The sequence below is a fragment of the Castor canadensis genome, chromosome 17, assembly GCF_047511655.1.
Source record: "Castor canadensis chromosome 17, mCasCan1.hap1v2, whole genome shotgun sequence".
Lineage (NCBI taxonomy): Eukaryota > Metazoa > Chordata > Mammalia > Rodentia > Castoridae > Castor > Castor canadensis.
Genome location: NC_133402.1, coordinates 42,048,823 through 42,068,747, shown reverse-complemented (window position 1 = coordinate 42,068,747; position 19,925 = coordinate 42,048,823). Strand labels below are relative to the sequence as shown.

The 19,925-nt window shown below is 43.1% G+C and overlaps 1 protein-coding gene across 1 annotated transcript; it reads right to left on the bottom strand.

The window, feature by feature from the left end:
• Positions 1-9,499: 9,499 nt before the first annotated feature.
• On the bottom strand, positions 9,500-19,024 carry LOC109695126 (DNA excision repair protein ERCC-6-like). The gene is given in 17 exon segments (XM_074059289.1): positions 9,500-9,636; positions 9,639-9,816; positions 9,818-9,908; positions 9,910-10,434; positions 10,436-10,556; positions 10,559-10,738; positions 10,741-10,833; positions 10,836-10,865; positions 10,868-10,960; positions 10,963-11,172; positions 11,175-11,235; positions 11,237-11,376; positions 11,591-11,708; positions 11,710-12,149; positions 12,580-12,727; positions 12,729-12,843; positions 18,795-19,024. Coding segments are annotated over 17 exon segments (2,895 nt in total). The 5' UTR covers positions 19,010-19,024.
• Positions 19,025-19,925: the final 901 nt, after the last annotated feature.

Sequence of the window (19,925 nt, the reverse complement as noted above, 5' to 3'; positions counted from 1 at the left end):
AGCCCTACAAAACAACCTGAGTGGTGAAAAATACATCCACTGTAATACATGATTCGTAGAAATTTTTTAGATCAGTGTGCTCTTTAGGAAAATACACATTATATACAAACAGCAGAACATATAGCAAGATTAAGCCTTAGTGGTAGAGCTAAGAAAATAATAGCTCTTTTTCTCCATTCTAACTGTTACTCTCCTGCTACTTCTCTCCTGCATCCCAGGAAGCTGGTCCTCAGTGTTGCCTGCCAGTTATTCACACCCTGTGTCTTTGCTGCCTATTTCCTGGCTGAAAAGAGATGTTTGTTTGGGCAGTACTGGTTGGTGATTGAATTCCTAGCCTCTCGCTAGGCTAAGCCACACCCCAGGGTTTTCCCCCCAAGTTTTTTAAATAACATCTCCAACTTTTGCCCAGGCTAGCTTTGGACCACCACCCTATCTCCTCCAGAGTAGCGTGGATTATAGGCATGAACCATGATACCCAGCCAAAATGTGGTTTCTTAATATTCATGTAAAGTAAATCAGTACTAATAAAGTTCGTGTCTGTCCTGAAAGAGGTTACGTAATTTGTTTTAATCTAAAAATGCTGTCATTTGAAAAACCGATGAGTAAATAGATTGCCTAAAGTAGCATTCCAACAATTTTATTACATGATACCCAATTGTAAGACTGTCTCATATCTCTTAAAAGAGCCAGTAACTAGTGTTACAGTGTCATTTCTGTTGCTCCACTTTCTTGTTGCAGTGAATTTGTGGTGGTAGAGGAAATGTCAATGGACCCAGAGTTTCAACCTACTCCATTTTGCTAGCTCCAATAATAAAAAACTATATAATACACTTCTGGTGATATATCCATATGGGATATTTAAGCATAGGGCATCACAAGCTAGACTTTTATTTTTTATCTCAAGTTTGTGTGAAAAGACATGAGACTCCAGAGACAGTGAGTAGCCTTGTTCACAGTGTCTTGGTTGGGGACAGAACTGAAGCATTTGGTTGCCCACTTTCAGCTGTGATGTGAACTTTCTAAGAATAACAGCCTCAAGTATAGCAGGAGTTTTCAGTGCATCGAGTAATGATTTACGTGAGGAAAAATTTTTTTCTTTCTGTTATTTTGTAGGCAATCTTAGTTATAATTTGTTCTTCAGTGACTACTAGCAAATTGGTTAATTATGGAGGGAGTGATAGACATTAGATTATAAGAGTGTAAGTTATAAGCATGACGTGTATAGGCAGCAGAAATCTGAGACCACATGTGCTCATGTCAGAGAGGGGAGGTCTCTGCTGCTGGGTCTGAGGACAGATCTTATTTTCAATACGGTGCTTAATTGTTGTACAGACAAGTTAGAAGAGGTTCCTACATCATTTGTATTGATTGTTTCTTTTTATAATATTGATTATGTAAGCAGTTTTAAAATTTAAATTAGGATATTAATTTTCTAATAGCAATATAAACTTAGAACAAACAAACAGGCAGATACCTGTGGCTCACACCTATAATCCTAGCTACTTGGGAGGCTGAGATTGGGAGAACTGAAAAATAACCAGAGCAAATTGACTGGAGGTGTGGCTCAAGCAGTACAGCTCCTCCTTTGCAAGAGCAAAGCCCTGAGTTCAAACTCCAGTCACACAAACACACATAAACAAAGAGTACCTAGGTCAGGGTGTCAACACTTAATACTTTGTTGAATATACACATGTGTACACCAACAAAATCACAGAATCACCCTCGTGCACACACACAAATTATACATTCTCTATCATAAATTCCATATTTTCAGTTAGCAGAATATCGTGCACAAGTCCCAGTCAACAAATAATCTAGAACATTATGTTTAATTGCTATGCAATATTATATTGTAGGGATTCATAGTCTTTATGTTACCAGTCTTTCCTTATTGAAGATTTGTAATGTTTGAATTTTGAATATCTTTTAGGTTCTTTGATAAATACTTTGTGCATATATGATTGATATCATTTTTATAAAGTTTATTTTTATACATTTTTAAATAAATGAAATAGATCAGATAAAGTAGAGCTCTGGTCTCTTGTTCTGCTTGTTAATCCTCCATTGTTTTTTCAGAGTCAAATAATAAGTTACATAGTATGGATTCATACACTTAGGCAAATTTACATAAATACTATAGTACCAAAGGTAATAGAGACTGTTACTCCGTGTGCAAACATGTATGGTGATGCTATTTTAGTCTCCTTGTATCACTTGGCAACTTGTCCCCCTACTCAAGACCTTATGAATATTGGTCACATTCAAACAAAAATTAGCATAAGCACATGTGCAGGATACCCCATGTTATGTGATAAGGCTGTGTAAATTAAGCCTGCCAGCCACCTTAGCTCTTCCCTAAGGACTGTACAAATTTTTCCCACCTTACAGTTTATAAATTGGACTTAAGCAAAGAAATCAATGCTTCCATGCCACCTGGCAGAGCCCATGTCTTCTCTTACAGTGCTTTCTTCTTACTCTTTCCTTTTCTTTCAATTAATTTTGCTACTGTTTTGCAGTTTGTGTCTCTTTCCAATTCTCTGTTCAAGTGACACAGGAACTTGGAATCTTTTCGACTGTCTTCTTGTACTACAGAGCCTGGTAACAATGTAGTGTCCCGGGAATGGAGGAGTCAATGTTAACAGAACAGTAAAGGGGGAGGAAGACAGTTCTGCACCTGTCCTAGGCAATAACCAGTTGAAATTGGAGTAGGATAAAGAAAAACTGTGAGAAGTCTTCCAGGAGAAAAGACAAAAACATTTCTATTTTCAGTTCATCATTATACTGTCAGAATTCTAAGGTAGCTCAAGTCTGTAATCCTAGCTATTCAGGAGACAGAGATCAGAAGGATTGAGGTTCAAAGTCAGCCCTGGGCAAATAGTTCATGAGACCCTATCTTGAAAAAAAGGGCTGGTACAGTGGCTAAGTTGTAAGAGCACCTACCTAACAAGCTTGAGGCCCTAAGTTCAAATTCCATTGCTACCAAAAAAAAAAAAAAAAAAAAACAAGTTAAAGGAAAAAAAACCTAAAACATTCAGGGCTGAGTGGGATGTGGAGCAGGTCATACATCAGAATGAATAGCAGCATGGGATGCTGGATTCTGAAAGTGGAGCATTACCCTCAAAATTCTGGGGGAAAATGACTTTCATTTAGAATTCCATCCATAGTCAAACTATACATCAAAAGTCAATTAATGCAGCCCAGACTGGTGGCCTGTAATTCTAGCTACTTGGGAGGCTGAGATTCAGAGGATTGCAGTTAGAGACCACCCTGAAAATAGTTTGAGAGACCTCCACCTCCAAAATAACCAGAGGTGTGGCTCAAGCGGTAGAGCTCCTGCTTTGCAAGTGGGAAGCCGTAAGTTTAAACCGCAGTCCCAAAAATTAATTAATGCAAGTAGAATGTCATGTGTTGACTGATAAACATTCCAGAACTGCTGGAGTTAGAAAGTCATTCTTTTACCACCATGTAATGAAGATTGGTTGAGGAGCTGGGAGTGTAGCTCAGTGGTAGGGTGCTCACCTAGCGTGCATGAGGCCCTAGGCTCAATCCTCAGTTCCTGAACTCAGGGCCTTGTACTTTCTAGGCAAGTACTTTACCACTTAACCCACTTCTGGAGGGGTTATTAGGTCCAGTTACAGAATTTTCACATCAGAAGTGATCACAGCTCAGTTCCCTCAAGTACTAGTGGGCAGACTCATCTGAAGTCCTGCTACCTCAGACACTCTGACCAGCATAGCTGGTCCCAGGGGGGCCTTCAAATTCTAGATTCTTCTCCTAAACCAGGAGAGCACAAAGCCTGAATTACGTCCTATCCTCAGTCTACTTAATTCCCTACTAAATTAGTCTTTTAGCAGCAAATGTGTCTTTTTAGTGATTGTATTTATGTCATTACATTCCAAATTGAAGTTTCTATCTTTAGAAACACACTTATTAGCAGCTCTCATTGAGGAAGAAAAATTCAGAGATATCTGGCTACCATATGGGTAGGAAAAATTAACCTTTATTTATTGCTGACTGATAGCATCAAAATAGAAAAAAAAAAAGTTGTGGGTTGTGACACATGCCTGTAATCCCAGCACTTGGAGGCTGAGGCAGGAGGACCAAGAGTTTGAGGCCTGTCTGGGCCACATAGAAAGACTCTGTCTCAAAACAAAAACACCCAATAAAGCAAATAGGCCACTTCCTTATTCACCCTGCCACCCATAACATGGTGGCAGATGCTGCAATGTTCACTGATGAGACCCATCAGATGGCCCCTATAATGACGTTTTCTGCTTAGTCCTACACTGATTTGCATTTTTGTTACAAATATTTGACCTTCCAAATAAATACATGCTAACTTTATTTTATTTCCTCCCTACCCCAAACCTGAGTGGGTAATGAAAAACAGGCTGGAGAGCTCTCCAGGAGCACGAGCACACCTCAATCTAAAATGGCATCTGCCTTAGAGATAAACCTATTCTGAAGAAAAGTGGGGTGCCAATGTGGCTTGGATATGGTTTGAATGTGCCCCCAAAGGCTGACATGTTGAAGCTTGGACCCTGGTGTGGCAATAGTGGAGCCTGGTGGGAGGTGTTTAGGTCATGGGGTAATGTCCTCAGAAAGCTTTCATGTACTGCTTCTGAGACCCTCTGGGGACCCTCCTCCCCACTCTTTCTCTCTGGCTTCCTGTCTCATTGTGTGATCCCTCCCCCTTGCATGTGTTTGGCTATGATGCCATCCGCCATGATGTCATGCATCATCAGAGCTGGCACAATGCTGTGTGGACTGTCAGTCAACAAAACTGTGGACTAAATAAACCTTTTTCTTTATGTTATCCAGTCCCAGGTATTCTAGTATGGCCATGGAAGATGGACTAATGTGGTGTTTCCTGAACAATGAGACATGTGGAAGTTGACAACACATTGGTGAACCATTACATCAAAACACTCATTCATTCTCTTAAAAATAATATATTTTTATATGCCTCTCATATGTCAGGCATGGAACTAGAGGTAGGGATACAGTGGTGAACAAATCTTCACCCTCCTGGATCTTATGACCTATAGTGGGAGATAGTGGAACAGACAATTGAAAAAATTCCCATAATTGTGATGAGGTCTTGAAAGAAAGTCAGTCTGTGGCCCAGCATGTGCCTATGTGGTGGATATTCCATGGGTGCTTTTAGGAATGGGTCCTGTACTTTTGGTGATTGTTTACTTGTCCTTTAGGTCAAGTTGGTTGACAGTTTTGTTCAGTTCTTCTATATTCTTCTGGTTTTCTTTCTAGTTTTCTATCAGTGATTGATATGAGAGGATTAGATTCCAACTATTATTGAATTGTCTTTTTCTCCATCAAGTTCTGTCAGTTTTAGTTTCAGGTATCTGAGGGACTCTGTTGTTAGGTGCATATATGTTAATAATCCTTGTCTCTCCATGTTGAATTCAGCTTTCCCATTGTTACAAAATGTCTCTTTTTGTCCAGAAGTTTCTTTTATCTGACATGAGTATGACTATTTCAGTTCTCCTGTGGTTTCTGTTTGCATAGCATACCCTTTTAACCAAGATTTTACTTTTAGTCTAATTGTACCTTTGATTCTAAATTGTGTCTCTTAAGGGAGCATATTTAAGTTGTCTCTTTTTTGTGGTAGTTCTGGGGTTTGAATTCAGGGTCTTGTACTTGCTAGGCGGGTACTTTACCAATTGAGTTATGCCTCCAGGCCTTTTTACTTCAGTTTTTTTTTTTTTTTTTTTTTTGAGTATGGCCTTCCATTTAGGCCTGAGTTAGATTGTACCACAATCCTATTCACACTTCTTATTTAGCTGGGATTTCAGGCACGTAATACCACAGCCACCTTATATTGGTTGAGATGGGGTCTCTTAAACTCTTTGCTTAAACTGGCCTTAAATCTCCATCTTCCTGATTTCTGCCTCCTGAGTTGCTGAGATTACAAGCCATTAGCCACCTTGTCCAGCAATTTGGTCATTTTAAAAGATACTTTCTGCTAATCTCTGCCTTCTGAATAGAAGATTTAATTTACTTAAATTTAATGTAATGACTAACATGATGAGATTTCATTTGCAACTTTGTCATCTACAGGATTTTATCTTTTTGGTTCCTATGTTCCTCTATTACTCTATTGCTGTTTCCTTTTCTGTCATATAAGTATTTTTAGTGTACAAATACATTTCATTGTTGTTTCTTTTATTAGATTTTTGGAATAACTTTCTTAGTGGCTGCCCTAAGTTTTATAATAACATCTCAAAACTATTTCAAATTTATTTTAACTTAATTTCAATAATCTAAAGAAAGGTTGCTCTAGTATTCCTCCTTTTTCTCCATTCTTTTTTTTTGCTGTCATTGTTAAACAAATTACATCTTTTTACAGCAATGTTAATTCCTTTTTTTGTTTTGTTTTGTTGACTCTGGGGTTTGAACTCAGGGTCTCACACTTGGTAGGCAATCACTCTTACAGCTTGAGCCACTTCACCAGCCCTTTTTTGTAGTGGGTTTTTTGAGAGAAAGTCTCTCAAGCTATTTTCCCAGGGCTGCATTCCAACCACAATCCTCCTGCTCTCTTGCTTCCAGAGTAGGTAGAATTACAAGTGTGAGCCACCAACACCCAACAGCAATGTTAATTTCTTTGTGTGGCTTGTTTTTTGTTGTTGTTTATTTATTTATTTTTTTTTGTCAGCTTACCTGTTCAGTGGCACTAACTTTTTTATGACTTGGATGCTATTGAGGTTTTGTTTGTTTGTTTGTTTGGTTTGGGTTGGTTTTTGGTATTGGGGTTGCACTCAGGGTTTTGCACTTGCTAGGCAGGTGCTCTACCAACTGAGCCAAGCCTCCAGCCCTGGTGTAGCTTTGAGTTATCACCTAATTCCCATTCTTTTCATCCCCAAGGGCTCACTTAGATATTTGTAGTAGAGCATGTCTACTAGCAGCAAATTCTCTGCTTATTTATCTGGGAGAGTGTTAATTTCTTCTTATGATTTTAAGGGTAGCTTGCTGAATATATAGTTTTATGTAGCATTTCTTTTTCTTTTAACACTTTACAAATCCATCTTTACCATTCTGGCTTCCATGGCTTTTGGTGAGAAGTCAGCTATTAATCTCATTGCGGACTGGTTCTACGTGATAAGTTGTTATTCCTTTTGTTACTCTCATGATTCTTTTTCTTTGACTCTAGTAGGTGTAGGTGTAGATGTGTTTGAGTTTGTCTTGTGTGAATGCTATGGTTTGGATCTTAAATGTTTCACAAGGGTCCCATGTGTTAAAATCTTGGTCCCCATGGTAGCAACATTGGGAAGTGGTGAAATTTTTAAGAGGTTGGGTCTAGTGGGAGGTCTCGAAGTCTTTGAGAGCAGGATCTTGATGGGCATCATGGGACCCCCCACCTTCACTCTCCTTTGCTACAAAGCCATGAGGGTGGTTTTGCTTGGCTTTCATGTGCTGAGTCTCTTCACCAAAGGTCAAAAGCAACAGAGCCAACTGATCATGGTCTGGAATCTCCAAAACTTTGATCCAAGATAATGCTTTTCTGTTCATAAATTGGTTGCATCAGGTTTTTATTATAGCTGTGGAAAGGTGACTAACAGTGCGGTTCACTGAGCTTCTTAGCTATGGAGACTCATGGTTTCCATCAAATTTGGCAGTCACTCCTTCAGTGATTGTATATCCATTAGTGATCCTGCCTGAACTACTGTTTGGAGGCTGCTAAGAGTAATTTTCCAATTCTATTATTTCTACTTTTATTAGCCAATATTCTTCTGTTAATATCTTTCTTCTTGTTACCCTGTTTCACTTAGTATCACTGCAGACTTATGTTTGTAAAGAGTTGTTACTGAATGTGTTATAATCAGTTTCAGTCACTACTTCAAGTTGTCCGAAGTTTGGTTACTGAAAGTTCTTTCATTCTGGCTTCTGTGTCTTTTAGCTCTGTCCCCGTTAGTTTTTGAGCATTTTGTGCTTCTTGATACAACAGTATCGCATGCTTTGCTGGTACTACCCTACCCCACCCTGGAATCAGTATTTCTCAAGAGGCTCTGGTGTGGGACCACTCATGTGGGAAGCATTTATGAGCCCTCACGTGGTACTGGGGAGACAAAACACAGAGAATGAGGGAGGGGATGTCGCAGCAATTACCTGCAGCTTCATGAACGTATGTGGAATAAAGGACTGACATCAGCAGGGCTATGGATGATAAAATACCATTTCACATTCCTTGGCTGTTCAGTCCAGGTCTTCTAGTCCTTGAATATATACCTGAAGATGTATTTTTTTTAGCATGTTTATTATGATTAAAGACTCCTAGCCATCGTCAGGTTGCACAGTATCTCTCAACCCCAAACACTCTCTCTTCTCTTTGTTTGAAATGCATCTACACACACACACACACACACCCTCTTTTCATTGGAATTTAATTTTGACAAGAAGAGATTGGTTTCATTCCCAGGCTGCTGTGACTAGGCTGCATACTGTCTTCTCTTGTTTATTTGAAAAAAAATCTTTCTCATTTTCATTTTCTGTTCCAAAAGTGGTGTGTGCTGACACAGCCAGGCATACATCCTGATCTGGGTTCATTTCCCTGTGCTGCCTCCGTTTCTGCACCTCCTGCCAGGCTCCTGCCTTGTGTTCTTTGATTCTGTTGATAGCTTTCATTTTGGTCTCCCTTTCGCATCTGGCCCTTCAAGCTGGGCTGTGGTTCTGCGCTGTGGTTGGGCCGCTCAGCCATTGGACTCTCTCCAGCCCCCACCAAATGCCATCTCTCTCTGTAGCAGGAAGATGCACTTAGCACATCTTCCTTATGGTATCTTCAATGATGTATTTTGCTTTGGGTACAAAAGCCTGTATTGACTTGAAATGCTGTCTGTGCTCTGTATATAATGATGATTATAATTAAAAAATGGACTTTCAGACCATCTTTGAGCACAGCCATCCCCCTTGGTTATTATCTTTCAATAATATTCAAAAAGTCTATGGATTACACTGCAAAATGTCATCCTGAATGTTCTGTTCTGCTAACATTTTCCCCTGTGTTATTAGTAATTGTATCTTATCCCCCCTCAATAGAAACCTTTAAAGTTACAATTGTGTTAACTGATGACCAGAAAAAGAAAAGTGCTCCTCAAGCAAAATAAACAAACAAAACAAAACCAAAAAACCACTCTGATGGCAGGAGACTCAGCCTTGTGAAGTATCAGTATCATACAACAACACACATGACCTTAAGCATTTGAGAAGTCTGACCATTGCATTCACCCATTCACCCCCTTCCTCTTCTCCTCTTCAGCCAACACCTGTCACTCACAAGCAGCCACCATTCTGATTTCTATCCCCATGAATAGCTCTGCCTTTATTTATTTATCATCTTTTTGTACTGCTGGGACTGGAATCCTGGGCCTCCTGCATAATAGGCAAGTGCTCTGTCACTGAGCCACACCCAGGCCCCTACCTACTCTGGAATGTTGCAGAGATAGTGTGAGTTCTAATTGTCATGGATGTGAAACCCCTCATGTTGTTAGATGGAGGAATCTGAGTCCATCTTCTCCACATGGTCTAAATCCCCATTAATGAGAGACCTCCTGGAAACCAGAGATCTCCTGGAGTTTGGAGACTTATTTACATTGTCAGGAATTTCAGGTGAAAAGAACCTGCAGGTGGACTTTTGTCATTTTGGGGAAGTGAAACATCAAATTGTCTCACAGATGAGAACTGAAAGGGAGATTTGCTGAATGGCCTTGTGTTTGAAGTACATTTAAAAGAATCATCTTCATCTTTGTCATCTGAAAGGATCCTTCTAGCTTTCCTTCTGGTTTTAACATTAACTCCTACTTCTTTCTGGTTCATCTTTCTTAGAAGAATCCAAACTAGGATGATGTAGTGACTCTGCTCTGGAATTAGTTGCAGAGCCACACAAGCTGTTTCCCAACATGCTCAGAAGACTTATGGGAGAGATTTTGTCTATTTTATGCAGAGTCTTCCAGGAAAAGACTGAAATCATATCCACACTGTAGTGAGGAGGCTAAAGGTTCTTCCTCCAACTTGGCCTCATTTCCTTGGGCACCATGCAGTGTACTATGGGATGCTGAAAAGTCATTAGGTATTTTAATAATGGATACATTCAATTCTGTATTTTTATTTTCATTTGTTGTGGAATTAATAAGCCAGGGACTGCAGTGATAAAAAATCTCACAATCCTGTAGATCTAAATTTGGCCCAAGATCAATTCTGATTGATTGACTAAGTAAATAATTAAAACTTCCCAGGTGGTTCTCTCGCAGCGCCTCTTGCATAGGCCCCCCTTGTAATGGCCCTTTTTGCACAGCCTTATTTTCAGCTACAAAGCTTCTTACTATTCCCAGTAAAGACTTGGTCCAGATTCCTTAAACACCTCCAACACCCTTGGGTAAAGTAACCAGAGTCAGCATCGAATTTATTTTCCTGTGGGTGCCTGCCGTCTTGCAGCATGGGACCATTCATCATTATACTGTAGAGATCTTATGTCTCAGTCTCTTTGGCGTGATCATAAATGCTCACATTTTCCATCTGAGAACGGATATCTTCCTCCTGGGTAGCATAAGAGGCGAAAAGCAAGGCTGTGGTTTGTTCAATTTGGGGTATTTCTTCTTTGTTTGAGAAGGAAATACAGGTGCTCTTAGCCAGGCCCCCTCATTTCCAGTTCTTTGTTTTTCCATCATATTTTGAGACTCAAATTCAACAAGGAACTGAGCTTTCTGAACTGTGTGTTGAATATACAAGATTCTGTCACATCAAACTCTTCTTTAACAGACAGATCACACATGTACATCACATCGTGGTCTAAGAGTCCAGCTATCACCAGAGAGTGCAGGCAGTATGTTCAGCCAGTTTCTTATCAGATGCCCCTGAGCAGCATGCTGCAGCCGAGTTACAGAGTGCTGAAGATCCTCAATTGTAAAAAGCTGTCTTAATTCTTGTTTACTGAAATTCTTCTTAGCACAGTAGTTTGTCTGATTAGTGAATCCTTGAAAACCTGTTTTCTGTACATCTTTTCCTCCACAGTCCCACACGTGATTAACCTATAAACTACAACATTCTCTTCTTGTCCAATTCTGTAAACTCTATCCACAGCTTGAACGTCAGTTGCGGGGTTCCAGCTAGGGTCAAAAATGACCACTGTAATTGCTGCAGTTAGTGTTAGGCCAACACCACTATGAGTGTGGTAAGAAGAAAAACAGAGTTCTCTTCATTTCACTGGAATAGCTGAACTCTTTTTTTCTCGCTCCCAAAGTTGAGTAACTGTGCCATCAATTTGCAGTGTCTTAACATGCTTATTCTTTAAGAGGCATTCAATGATGTTTAGAATTTGTCTCGAATGGGAAAACACCTGAGTTTGATGCCCCTCATTCAAAGTCTCTCTAGCAGCTCCATTAAGAATATCATTTTTCCAGCCAGGAGCCAGTGGCTCACACCTGTAATCCTGCAACTCAAGAGGCAGAGATAAGGAGGGTCATGGTTTGAAGCCAGCCCAGGCAAATAGTTCTGTGAGACCCTATCTCAAAGAAACCCTTCACAGAAAAGGGTTGGTGGAGTGGCTCAAGGTTTAGGCCCTGAGTTTAAGCCCCAGTACCACAAAAAAAAAAAAAAAGTATCATTTTTCCAGATTCTTCCTGCAGTGCATCATCAGTCATGTGATCAGTGTTGTCCACATCTGAGGAATCCTCCTCCTCGTTTCCATCTTCAGAATTTGACAGTTCCTAGATTCAGCAAATGACAAACCCACACAGACAGCAGCTGGGGATGTTCACATAGCTTCTTTAAGACACCTAGCTCATCCAAAGGTGAACGTATCTCCATTAACAGCTCCTTGATGTGATCTAAAGATGTGAATTTCCTATAAATCTCTTCTTGTAAAGGTACAAGACATATCCAAATTATTAAATCATTTTTCCTGGAAAGGGAAGGCATTTCACAAATGGTATTGACACCTGCATTCTTTTCACTATCTCTGACTTCTGGGTTACTTGACCTTTTCTTCTGTACTTCTTTGGTCCTCCTGAGAAAATAGGGTTTTATGATTGCCATTAAATTTTCAGATATCCTAAATCCCAAGGCACTTTCTCCTGGGGTAGCATCCTTCTGTCTACTAATAGGTTTTTCATACTCCATTTTAAAAGTTTTTAATGTTCCTAGTGTTGCAGGTTGGTGTCAAGGCTTTTGTCTTTACAGGCCAAAGAACTGGTTCGTGATGCAGCTGATTGACTTGTGAGGTAACAAGGTCAGCACACAAAGTAGGATTTATTAGAGAAAGAAAAGGCTATAGCTACAGCAGTGAGGCAGAGCCTGGAGGTGAGGGCTGGGGCTTTTTATGGATGCTTTAACTCTGGGTTAGGGTAAGGGTTAGGTGCGTTCTTCCCATTGGCCATGGATTTGCGCACGCAGGCTCTCTTTGATGAGCTGGTCTGTTTGCCCCTTATGGGCAGGAACAACCTTGAGAGCATCCTGTCTATCATCCCCATCGCAGATTAATGAGACCATATATCTCCTCAGGGTGCAGGGCTCATAGTGCTCTCCATGGGGGATGGGATACTCACTCATCTGTCCTTTAGGTTACCAGACCTAACACTAGCAAGGACCCTTGGCAAGCAAAATCAAACGGGGACCAAAGCTCTTGCAAATTATTCTGGATTGGGGTTCCTGTGCGGAGGAGGCGATTCCTTGCAGGCACAGCTTGAGCGCTGATTGCTGATTTAGTAGATGAACTTTTCAATTCTATGGGCTTCATCAAGTATGACGTAGTACCACACAAACTCTTGGTCATGAAAGCTTGAAAGTTGCTACCAGTTGTTGATCACCATTGGGTATGTAGTAATTGTTAGGTCCCTGGCATTCCTGGGGCGGGTGGAAGGTCCCAAGGCTAGCACCTTAAAACCAGACCCCCTGATTTATGACCACTTGTTTCTTCCTCCCTGATTGTTTCTCGGCTTGCAAAACAACTCAGGAACTTCCAGTTATTCACTAGCCAGCATGTTGACCTGTTCCATCTGGTGATCGCAGATAATTGGAGACCAGAGACTCTCCCCTCCCCCATGGCTTGGCCCCTCCTATAAAGCCCACTACCCATTTTCAGCCAAGCTGCCTCACTCTGAATCCAAAAAGAGTGACAGCCCCGAAGTCTGGATTAATAAATCTTTCCTTTCTACACGTGGTGTGGTCTTTATTCAGCAGTACCTTACATCTGATGCCAAAAACCGGGAGAGGTTAACAGGATGCTCTGGCCCAGGGCTTGTCTCTTGGCTTTTGTGTCCTGCCCTCTCCTGAACCCAGACTGCTGAATTGACCCCATGTGCCCCTGGACTGCAGATTTCAGACCTTACTGCCTTGCCAGCTTTTCCATCCATCATTAGCCTTTCTTTTCCACTGCCCTCCAGCTGACCTACTCCTCAGACTTGGTAAGTATCACCCTCCAAGTGGACGATTCTGCTCTCCTTGCCTGAGTCATGTAAGGGAGGCTAGATCTTGACCTAGATCTATATTGGCCTGAAGGGTAAACTCACCAAGACATCTGTCTCTCTCTCTCTCTCTCTCTCTCTCTCTCTCTCTCTCTCTCTCTCTTTCTCCTACATTATGGGGACCACACACTCTAAATTAGATGTGTCCATGCCCCTGGGATGCCTTCTCCGCTCCCTCGGGAACCTCAGTCTCCAAGACGATATAAAACCTAAGTGAATGATCTATTACTGCAACACCGTTTGGCCTCAGTACAAGCTAGACAATCAGTCACAATGGCCTGAAAATGGTACTTTTGATTTTCACACACTTCTAGATCTTGACAATTTCTGCCATTGCAATGGCAAGTGGTCTGAGATTCCATACGTTCAAGCTTTTCTTTCTCTCCGCTCTCGACCCTCCCTGCTCCAATCCTGTAATGCTGTTCAAATCCTCCTTGCCAGCGACAACCCCCCTACACACACTGCAAAGTCCGAAACTCCTCCTGCTCCCTCTCCTGAAGACTCTTTTCTTACTTGTGACCTCACGGCTCTGTCTGCCCACCTCCCAACTCCTCCCACTGGTCCTCTACCTTAATCTCTTCTCCCACCCCATACTCCCATGACTCAGAGCCCCCTTCTTCCACCCCTGCTGGCTCTCCTAAACAGCTGACACCCTATTCTCCTTGTACAGTAGTCACAATTGACCCTGAGCCATCGGCTTCTCAGGAACCAAAACCGCCAGCCTTGCCCTCAGCCCCTGCTACACCCTCACCCTTCTCCTCCCCACCAGCATCCCATACTCACTCCCATACCTCCTCCCAAGCACACCCAACCCAGCACACCCAACATCAGCAGGATCTGACAACATTATCAGAGTTCATGTGCCTTTTTCCATGACTGACCTCTCCCAAATTGAAAAGAGACTTGGCTCCTTCTCTAATGACTCAGCCTCCTATATTAAAGAATTTAAATACCTAGCCCAAGCATATGATATGACTTGGCATGATATATATCTTATTCTTTTCTCTACTTTAACTCCAGATGAAAAGGAAAGAGTTTGGTTGGCAGCCTAGGCACATGCTGATGACCTCCACCACACAGCTCTCACTCTCCCAGTGGGATCTACAGCTGTGCCATGTAATAACCTACATTGGGACTATCAGGACCCTGCCATGCTAGCCACCCAAAATTATATGCTCACCTGCCTCCTTGTGGGGCTACAGACTGCTTCCTATAAGGCAGTCAATTTTGACAAACTTAGATTATCCAATGCCCAACTGAAAACCCTGCTGACTTCTTAGGGCACCTTACTGAAGCTTTAACCTGCTATACAAAGCTAGACCCATCTTCCAAGGATGGAATAATTATTCTCAACTCTCATTTTATTTCCCAATCCTTCCCTGATATTCAAAGAAAACTTAAACAGGTGGAGGATGGTCCTCAAACCCCCCAGGGAGATCTTGTGAAAATGGCATTTAAGGTATTTAATAGCCGAGATGAGGCCCAATACCAGCGAAAGGCCCAGCTCTTGGCACCTGCCCCTGAGGCCACCTCCTCCAACTTCGAGATGGACCGGACAACACACACCTCCAGGGCCTGCTTCAAGTACAACCAGACGGGACACTGGCAAAACACTGCCCTTCACCTCACCCACCGCCAGTACCAATCCACGAGGTGGCCAGAATGGACACTGGGGAATCGACTGCCCCTCTTTGTCTCTGCAAGGTAGGTCAGTCTCCCATTCCCACTCTCAACAGAGTGAAGGCCTCACAGACCTCTTGGGCCTGGCAGCAGAAGACTGATGCGGCCCTGGGACCTCAGCCCCCTTCAAGATCACTTCAGAGGAGCCCAGGGTAACCGTCCAAGTAGCAGGTAGGCCAATCTCATTCTTAGTGGACACAGGGGTCAGTAACTCAGTGCTACCCAACTTTCCAGATAAGCTTTATCCTTCACAGATCTCTGTGGTGGGAGTAGATGGTGTCTTCCACTGGCCAAAAACTACTGGACCACTTTCTTGCTATTTATAAGGTGTCCCCTTTACACACTCATTCCTTATCCTGACCTCTTTCTCCACTCCACTGTTGGGAAAGGATCTTCTCTCCAAACTTCATTTCACTTTGTCCTTTACAATCCCACTCACTACTCAAGACCAGTCCCATGTCCTTTTCCTAATGGTACTTACTAATTGCCCTCCCTCCTCAGCTCCAAACTCTCTCCCTCTGCTTCCTGATATAGTAAACCCAATAGTCTGGGATATCTCCTCCCCTTCTGTCACTTCCCACCACTCACCAATTAAAATATATCTAACAGACCCTAAATCTCACCCAAACAGGCCACAATATCTTATCTCCCTAAAACATAGGTGGGGACTAAAGCCCCTCATTAACAAACTCCTAGCCAAGAAGATTCTTAAGCCCATCCACTCCCCATGTAACACCCCCATTCTACCTGTCCTAAAACCTGATGGCTCATACAGGACCTGAGAGTTGTTTGTTAACTCGGCTGTGCTTCCTACCCATTCTGTGGTATCCAACCCATATACACTATTATCTCGTATTCCTTCAGTCATCTCCGATTTTTCCATCCTTGATCCTTGATCTTAAGATCCTTGAGATCTTAAGATTCCTTAAGATCCTTGATCTTAAGGATGATTTCTTCACCATCCCCCTTCACCCTGATTGTCACAATATCTTTGCATTTACGTAGGAGGACCCAGCCTCCTACTTATCCAAACAGCTTGACTCTGTTGTCAAGGGCTGGCAGCCTTGCCTGCATACCTTGGCTGTGGCAGCCCTATTAACCCAGGAATCCTCCAAACTCACTTTTGGGAAGCCCACCACTGTCCTGTCCCCCCACTGTCCCGTCCCCCCACCAGCTGACTGACCTCTTGTCTCATTGCTGCCTTTCCAACCTGTCCCCCTCAACACTACAACTCTTCCACCTCACTTTTCTAGAAAACCCCGATGTCACTTTACAAGCCTGCCCTCCCCTTAATCCTGCCACCCTACTTCCTGACGTCACACCCCTGGAACACTCTTGCCTGGAATCCTCAGAGACCCTAACTTACTGTCAACCCCACCTGTCAAGCTTGCCTCTGCCCAACCCAGACATTTCTTGGTTCATGGATGGCAGTTCCTCACTGGACTCCACAGGCAGGAGGTGAGCAGGCTGTGCCATAGTGTCCCTCACAGAGGTTATCGAATCCAGTCCTCTCCCAGGGGGTGCCACCTCTCAAAAGGCAGAACTGATTGCTCTAACCAGAGCCCTTACCTTAGCTGAGGGAAAGACAGCCAACATCTTTCATGACTCTAAATGTGCTTACTACATTATACACCATCATGCTGCTGTCTGGGAGGAAAAGGGCCTTCTCACCACAAAGGGCACACCCATCACCAATGGGTCTCTAATTCTCAAACTGCTAAAGACCTCTTACCTTCCCACAAAAGTAGCAATAACCCATTGTAAGGGACACCAACCAGAAACTACAGAGACTGCCCAGGGCAATGCCTTTGCTGACAGGGAGGCAAAAAGCACTAGTGCACAGACTCCCCCCACAGCACTTTTTATAACTACTCCTAAGATCAACCCTATTTATACATCAGAAGAGCAAAATCAAGGATGGTTCCTTTTAAATGGAAAACATGTTCTCCCCAACACACAGCAGAGGGGGTTCTAAGGGCCATTCACAAAACCCTTCATATTGGCGCTAAGCCCCTTCTCCGCTTTCTTCACCCTTTATTCTTCCAGCCTTCCCTCCTTCTCTCATAAGAAAGATTACCTGAGAGTGCCCCACCTGTGCCCAGGTTTCCCCCAGGGTGGGCTGAGACACCCCCTTCCTTCTCTGCTCACCAGCTCTGGGGCTCTATACCAGGGGAAGACTGGCAGATTGATTTTACCCATATGCCAGCTCATAAAAAACTTAAATATTTATTGACCTTGGTTGACACTTTTCTGGATGGGTTGGGGCTTTTCCTACTACAGGTGAGTCAGCAGACATAGTGTCTACCCACTTAATCAATGACATTATCCCCTGCTTTGGATTGCCTTGGACTTTACAATCTGATAATGGTCCAGCTTTCATTTCAAAGGTGACCCAAATTGTCTCCTCTACCCTGGGAGTGGCCTGGAACCTGCACATCCCTTATCACCCTCAATTATCAGGAAAAGTGGAGAGAATAAATGGAATAATAAAAAAACATCTAAAAAAGCTCTCCATTGAGCTCCACTTACCCTGGACTCAGCTCTTGCCCTTAGCTTTGGCCTGCATCAGGGCCACCCCCTGAAGCCCTTCCTTCTCAAGCCCCTTTGAAATAACATATGGCCACCCATTTCTCTTAGGAAACTTGCCTCCAATAGACCCTGATCCTTTGGCTGACTACCTGCCTTACCTTACTTAACCTTCTCAGGGAACTTCTCAGAGAGCATGCAGACAAGATCCTACCTCACCCCACAGAGGGCCCCATAACAACTTCTGTTAAACCAGGGGATCTTGTTCTCCTCAAGGATCTTTGACCCTCTCCACTGGGACCTCAGTGGACTGGCCCTCATCTGGTCATCCTCACAACACCCACCACTGTCAAGCTCAACAGTGGCAGCACCTTTCAAGGATAAAACACTGCCCACTAACCCCAGACTCTTGCATAACAGCAAAGGATGAGTACTTTTGTGTACTGCTGGGCCCCACGTGGCTACGCCTCTCCTGCACTCTCTCCCCTCTCCCCTCTCTTCCTCTTCCTCTCCTTCATAAGTTCTCAGTCCTCATCTGGCTCTCAATTTTCTGCCATAGGTAAACTTACCAACAACTGGCCTTGTCTGCAAATGAAGCCTGGGAAAAACCATCAGCCTCTCCTCCTGGGGACCTCACAAATTTCCAAATCCCAGCCAAATCCCCCTTAATGACACCCCCATTCAGCACGAAGCAGCTAGATCAATTGGCACCCATAATACCAACAAAAGGCTGGAATATTAGGTCCCTAGCATTCCTGGGGTGGGCAGAAGGTCCCAAGGCTAGCACCTTAAAACCAGGACCCCTGATTTATGACCACTTGTTTCTCTCTGCCTGATTGTTTCTCAGCTTGCAAAACAACTCAGGAACTTCCAGTTACTCAACTAGCCAAGCATGTTGACCTGTTCCATCAGGTGATCGCAGATAATTGGAGACCAGAGACTCTCTCCCTCCCCCATAGCTTGGCCCCTCCCATAAAGCCCACTACCCATTTTCAGCCAAGCTACCTCACTCTGAACCCAAAAAGAGTGACAGCCCTGCAGTCTGGATTAATAAATCTTTCCTTTCCACACGTGGTGTGGTCTTTATTCGGCAGTACCTTACAGTAATAATGATGCCATTCTTTGCTGAATCTGTCTGAGGCTTTGGGTATTTTATCCTTGCTAAGGCTGTGAAAGGTTTTGACTCTCATTCCTGAGGTCCAATTGGTAAATTCTCTGACCCATGTGCTAATGAGAATGGTTGGCATGATCACTAGCAAGTGCTCCACAAGGGAAGCATCAAGCATAACAGAAAGGAAGGCAATGATTTGAACTGTTTTCCCTAACCCCATATCATCTGCCAGAATACTTCCTTTCTTTCTGTCCTTATACAGAGTATAAGGTACTCAAAGAGTTGGTTGTACAGCTCTGGATAAAGCAGCAAGCCAGAGTAGCGTACTTCTGTAAATTCATCATCTCCTTGCTCTGACAACTACTTGAAGGCTCCCTGTAGTTTTTGGATTCTGCTCATCACCTTTTCATTGGGAAAAATGTCCTTTGCCAAATTGGAAAGTTTAAGTGCTTCTTCCAAATCTGCATTCTTAGTTGCTTCCTTGGCCTCTATCACTTATTTCACATAATGGGCAGCCTGCTGGGGCTCAAGTTCTGGGCTTTCACCAGACCTTGGGGCTGGATTCCGGGTATCTCACTGCAGTTTGAAGTTGCTTGCTCCCACCGTACATGCTCCCTTTGCATGCAAGGGGGTGGAGTCAACTGTCTGCCTCTAGGTCAAACCCCTGCCAGCACCACATCATGAAGGTGTCCTTCTTGCACTCAGGTGTGTGGTGGGTGTGTCTGGAACTCTGTTCAGCATCCTTGTTGGTTCCACACTAGAGGTCTGCCTAACTTGCAATGCTGCTGTTCACTGTGGCCGGGGTTGAGAAGCAGTCCACACCTCCACACCCTTGAGCCTTCCCCTGGGAGTGACGTGTTCACTTCTGCTCACTTTAACTGGTCAAAGAAATGACTCCAGAGAGGCAGGGGCATGTGATACTGCCATCAAGAGAGTAAGTAATTTACCCCCAAGGCGGAATCTGGACTTAAGCCAGATCTTAGGACTCTAAAGCTAGTGCTTTTATTCCGTGCCACGGTTACATCAGATGATCCCCCAAATGATCTTGTTTGTTTGCTTACTGTACCCAGAGTATTTTGTTCTCTTTGTAAGGCTGAAGTATCCCCTTATTCATTTCTCTTTAGGATAAGCAGACA